At 44.5% G+C, this 5253-nt stretch overlaps 1 protein-coding gene across 1 annotated transcript; it reads right to left on the bottom strand.

The window, feature by feature from the left end:
- Positions 1-266: 266 nt before the first annotated feature.
- LOC133722847 (putative UDP-rhamnose:rhamnosyltransferase 1) lies at positions 267-2852 on the bottom strand. Its single transcript, XM_062149733.1, has 2 exons — positions 2841-2852; positions 267-1934 (listed from the first exon to the last, which is right to left on the bottom strand). The coding sequence occupies exons 1-2, from the start codon at positions 2850-2852 to the stop codon at positions 477-479; spliced, it is 1470 nt and encodes a 489-aa protein (XP_062005717.1). The 3' UTR covers positions 267-476.
- Positions 2853-5253: the final 2401 nt, after the last annotated feature.

The raw sequence follows: 5253 nt of genomic DNA, 5'->3' as shown, positions 1-5253 counted from the left end.
GTGGTTCGGACCGAACCGCCTTATTTTTTCAATTTTTTTGGTAGAAACCGGACCCGGACCGGCCGATTCGGATCGGTTCAGGCCGGTTTTTCGATTTTCCGGTTGTTTTTGCCCACCCCTAGGTGAAACTATCCGCAGTTCTTCTCTGACTACTAGTTGTCATCAGATTAAAAATATTAATTAATCCCCAAAAATATTAATTAATCCCCAGTTTGTGATCTTTAAGCTAGGCAAAGATATGTTCCCAATGCAGATTGCTTCAAGAATGTAAAGAAATGCTCGCAGGTACACAAAATAAGAAACAAGACTACAAGAGACCAAGTATAACACTTGATATTGTAGCAAATCAACAATACATATAGCCTTACATTGCATCTTGACTCTTGAGTATGGACCATTATTCATAACTTGGCCTAAAATAAATCCAAACCAAGGCACTTGCAAACCAATTAAGCCTAAAATGCCTTATTTTCCATTCAAACATTAGTCACTTTGTTTTCCAAATACTCCACGCATTTGTCCATGTATCTGTCATGGAGGTCCTTGTCTCCAAATAACCCACTGTACTCTTTGGCACCATCTCTGTAAGCCTTCCCCTCCTCATCCTTGACAACCAGACGCACTGACTCAGCCACCGTGTTCCTGGTAAACGATCCATTCTCTTCGTCTCTCGGTACCTCAATCCCAACCTTCTTGTCCCAAAACCTAGCATTAAGCCCTTGATCATATAAGACTGGAAACATGATAAGTGGACGTCCATAATGCAGACCTTCTATGACTGAACCCCAACCACAGTGAGTCAAGAAACCGCCAATCGACTCGTGGGACAATATTTTGAGCTGAGGAGCCCAAGTTGTCCAGACAACGCCACGACCATTTGTTCGGTCCACAAACCCATCCGGTAACTTCACCGAGTCACCATCCTCACTATGTGGTGATTTCCTCAATGCCCAAAAGAAAGGCAACCCAGAAAGCTCTAACCCAAGAGCCAATTCCGAGAATTCTTCTTGACTTGGATTAACCTCACTTCCAAATGCCACATAAACCACAGTCCCCTTCTCCTGCTTATCCAACCACTCGGCGATTCTAGGGTCTTCTTGATCTTCACTCCTCTGTTGTTGTAACTGCGGTGGGAGCAGACCGGCCGGAAGCACTACAGGTTTTTGGTGGAGGTCTTGGAGCAAATCAAGCCACTCCCCTTCGATCTCTCTACAGGTTCGAATAAAATAGACCTGACAGCCTTGAATAGTTGAGGTCATACGAACCCAATCGTTAACCCCGGAATCAGAGTCAGAAGCAAACTTTGGTTTCACAGCATGGAACATTCTCTTGGTCTCGAAAGGCTTCATAAACTGTTTCGAAGGAAAGGGAATCCATTGGGGAGTGACAGTGAATTGATTGGGCAGTTTTCTAAGACCATAGCGGTTTATTTGGTCCGGTGATGTTGGTCCAAAGAAACATAGAGCTGAGGCGTTGAGAATACTGAACTGGGCTCGTGAGATGCCTAGTTTGATAGCTAGTGCTGGTAGCCAGTAAGGGGTAAAGTCGTTAATAATCCAATCCGGAGTGTGAGTCTCGAGGAAGTTGGAAATACCAGCTTCAAGTCCATCGTGAGCTATTTTGAGGTAAGGGATTAGGTCAACTGTTACATCCATGGTGGCCTCTGCGTTTTCAGGAAGGTTTTCGACGTGGGAAAGTGGGATTTGGACCAAATCGATCGAAGATGCTAAGTTTTGAGGGATTTTTGGGAGGCGTTGGATGTTTCTTGGGGTTGATATGAAGGAGACACGATGACCTCTTTGAGCAATGTGTTTGGCAAACTCGAGAAATGGGATTATGTGACCAAAAGCTAGCCATGGAAAGAAGGCTATGTGAAGCTTCTTGGACTCTGTCTCAAAGCTCATGTTGATGAAAATACAGTGAAGAGACCCGAGCTAATTAGTTAAGAAAGAATTCGATCTACTTGTCTATGCTTCTAACTTTCCTATCTCCTCCTACTTTATATTGTAAATGTTTCTGATAAAATAATTGTACATTGCAACTATATGCCTTTGTCCAGAGGCTATCATATGAATCATTATACGACTTGAAGTTTTATATTTTAATTGGATGGTCTGCTCTGAGGACACGGCAGCAATGCTTGTCTTCTTCATCAATAAGAATTTCTGTCAACCTAATTATCAGGTAATTTGTATAAATCCTTAGCTTTTCTCTGCTTCATGCGTCTACCAGTAGAAAAATAGTAGTTGGACTTGCAATAAATTTCGTCCTAAAATTGAAGAAAATTCTACACGGTACCAAAATTTTGTTGGAATATATGATCATATATTGTTCAAGTTTTTATTGTTCATGATAGTGTATGACGGACAACATTGTCAAAAAAACTGATCGATATGGCAACACTATTACAAAAAGGGCTTAAGGGAACATATGCTTATTTGTTCACGGGACAACATTGTAGAGAAAACTGATTGATATGACAATTAACCTCCAGGAAATTGAACTTAGAGCTTCCAGTATAGTTCTACTAATTTTTTATACAAAGGTAGGTTATTGGCTGTCTCTAACTTTTGGTTTTTCCTGGATAAGTACAAGAGGGTACGTGTTGCTGGTTCCCAAACGTAGGAGAGAAATACATAACATAAAAGCCAAAAATAAAGGACAGCACTTGTAATTATTGAAATTGGCTCATTGTTTTTGGAAAAGATAATTTGTGTTTACAAAAGAAATTTTCTGGGGTCGTACAGCGAGATCGCCGGCCAAATGGTTAGTGAGATTCTGCTAGCTACGTTTTATGATATTGCTTTAGACATGCAAGTTTGATACGGCAGATATTATACCATTAACATCATATTTGCAGTGGCTCTGCCACTAGGAGGCCTGCAGTGGCCCTTGCGGCTTATTTGCAGATTTTTTGTCACAAATTTCTATCGGCACACTCCCTACAGTAAAACCCTTATAAATGAATAATGTTGGGCTACAAATTATTACTTTGGAGGAGTTATTATATTATCAATAAATGAATAATTTATTCATTATAGATAAATGAATATTTATTATTTTATAGATAGATGATCAAGATCCAGAAGACAGTCGTGCTCTACTAGATCGATGTTTCTTCAAAAGATGTATTTCATGCAGTGATAACTGTTTCTGGTGGCTTTCTCCGGGTACCTCACACAGAATGCTATACCACCTGGGGTACCGATCCAACTCCCAAATCCTGTACCAAGAACACAGCGTTAGAGGGGTAAACCGTACCGGACGGTTTACGTCTCTCCGATGCCTGAGTAAGATACAATTATATAAATGAATTATATATATAGTGGACAAAGGAGTTATCACCCGTAAAAGGTGGTTGTGCTGATGCCTTAGTACTCAAGCATGGGAAGGGAGTTTATCCCATCTTCGATGTGGGACGCATATTGTCCCTTTGTAGCTATATCAGCCTTCTAGCATGTATTTAGGTGGACTGTGCTGATCAGGTTTGGACCCTTTTGTGCCCAGGGTGCCGTCCCAGATGCGAACCACCATGGTGGGATGTGAACCCAGCCCGTGGCCTGGTACCTGGGTCTTCCTACGGGCCCCAGTTGATGGTGCCAAATCTAGTGAACTACCAACTAGTATGTACAAGTCCCCTAAGTTCCCGTTCAAGATATTTCTTGGGTGGGGAATTGATATTTTTGGTCACAAGGTTTGGCACAGATGTGCCTGTAGGGAGTCCCCCAAGTGCACATGCAAGGGATGTCTTGAGCGGGTTACATTGCAGGTAGCTAATCTACAGTGCTCCCAATTTAACCTGTAGGGTTGGAGATAACCTCTGGTACGGTTGGAGCCTTGAGCCTCCGGTATCTGATAGGGGTGAAGGAGGGCATGAGCCTCTGGTACCCGATAGGGTTGAGGGAGGGCTTGAGCCTCTGGTACCCGATGGGGTTGAAGGAGGGCTTGAGCCTCTGGTACCCGATGGGGTTGAGGGAGGGCTTGAGCCTCCGGTACCCGATGGGGTTGAGGGAGGGCTTGAGCCTCCGGTACCCGATGGGGTTGAGGGAGGGCTTGGGCCTCCGGTACCAGATGAGGTTGAAGGAGGGCTTGAGCCTCCGGTACCCGATGGGGTTGAAGGAAGGCTTGTTCCTCTGGTACCCGATGGGGTTGAGCTCAAACTCATATGCCTAGCAGAGTAGATAGGCTCTAGGGGCTCGTGTACCCGATGAGACTAGTGGGCCTCTGATCCAGGTGGGATTGAGATCGTGATGTCTCCTACCCGATAGGGTATTCCTAACCTTGGGCCTTTGGTATCCGGTAGGGTTGTTCGTGCATGTCAGCCACGTGGAGCTTAAAGAGTGGTGGTGCAATAAATGCCCGTCCCATCGACGGACGGTTTTGAGGCGTGGATAGATGCGTGGGACACGTGTAGTGATCCTACGGTTGAAGGCCTTTCGTCTTCAACAGCTGTGATTTCTTGGAGATTGAATTTAAGAGGGAAACCGACTGTTTCCCTTCACTTTTCGCAGAAACTCTCAGAAAACTCTGCCGATTTGCAGTGAGGAGGCGAAAAATCAAGGGGAGAAGTGCTGGTATTTCTGGAGTGGGCGATCGATCGACTGTTGAAAGAAAGGTAAGAATCCTCGTCGCCCTTGTTTGTGAGATTTGATTGCTTGTTTCCTCGCTTTTTTCTGGTATGGATGTTTTTTGGTTTTCAGTTTACCTCTGGCTAGGTTTGTGTAATGAAAAGGAATAGGAATAGGAACAATGCTGGTGTGGGTTTTTGTAGGTAGTGACTGAGGGAAACACTCGGTTTTTCTAGGGTTTTACTTTTCTATAGCTTTTTGGGTTTGGTTAGTGTTTCTGGGTTTTGTTTGATTTTGTGGGTTTTGGAAGTGGGGAGTGATCCGCACTTCAACTAAGTCGTAGATCTAGACTCAGGCTAACCCTTGTGTTTCTGATTCCAGATAGCGAATTTGAGGCCCAGGTTGAAATAGTTCTAGGATGGAATCAGAAACCAAGGCTGGGGATGCGGGGTCGTCGTATTAGTTTTCCGCGAGACAAGCGGAAGCGGATATTGACCGGTACCTGGCTCGAAGTAGTACCCGTGTGGAATTAGCGGAGAATACCGGATCCTCGACTGGGGTGTTCTCGGAGAGTAGCTAGAGTACCGACGGAGGTGAGAGCGAGGATGACTCTGTGGAGGCGCAAGTAGTCACGGTGGCTATTCCCGAGGGCATACCTAAACCTAGGTATACGCTGGTGGACGGA

Source organism: Rosa rugosa, chromosome 1 (genome assembly GCF_958449725.1).
Source record: "Rosa rugosa chromosome 1, drRosRugo1.1, whole genome shotgun sequence".
NCBI lineage: Eukaryota > Viridiplantae > Streptophyta > Magnoliopsida > Rosales > Rosaceae > Rosa > Rosa rugosa.
Note: the sequence above shows the minus strand (reverse complement) of the source record. Positions and strands in the feature narration are given on the sequence as shown.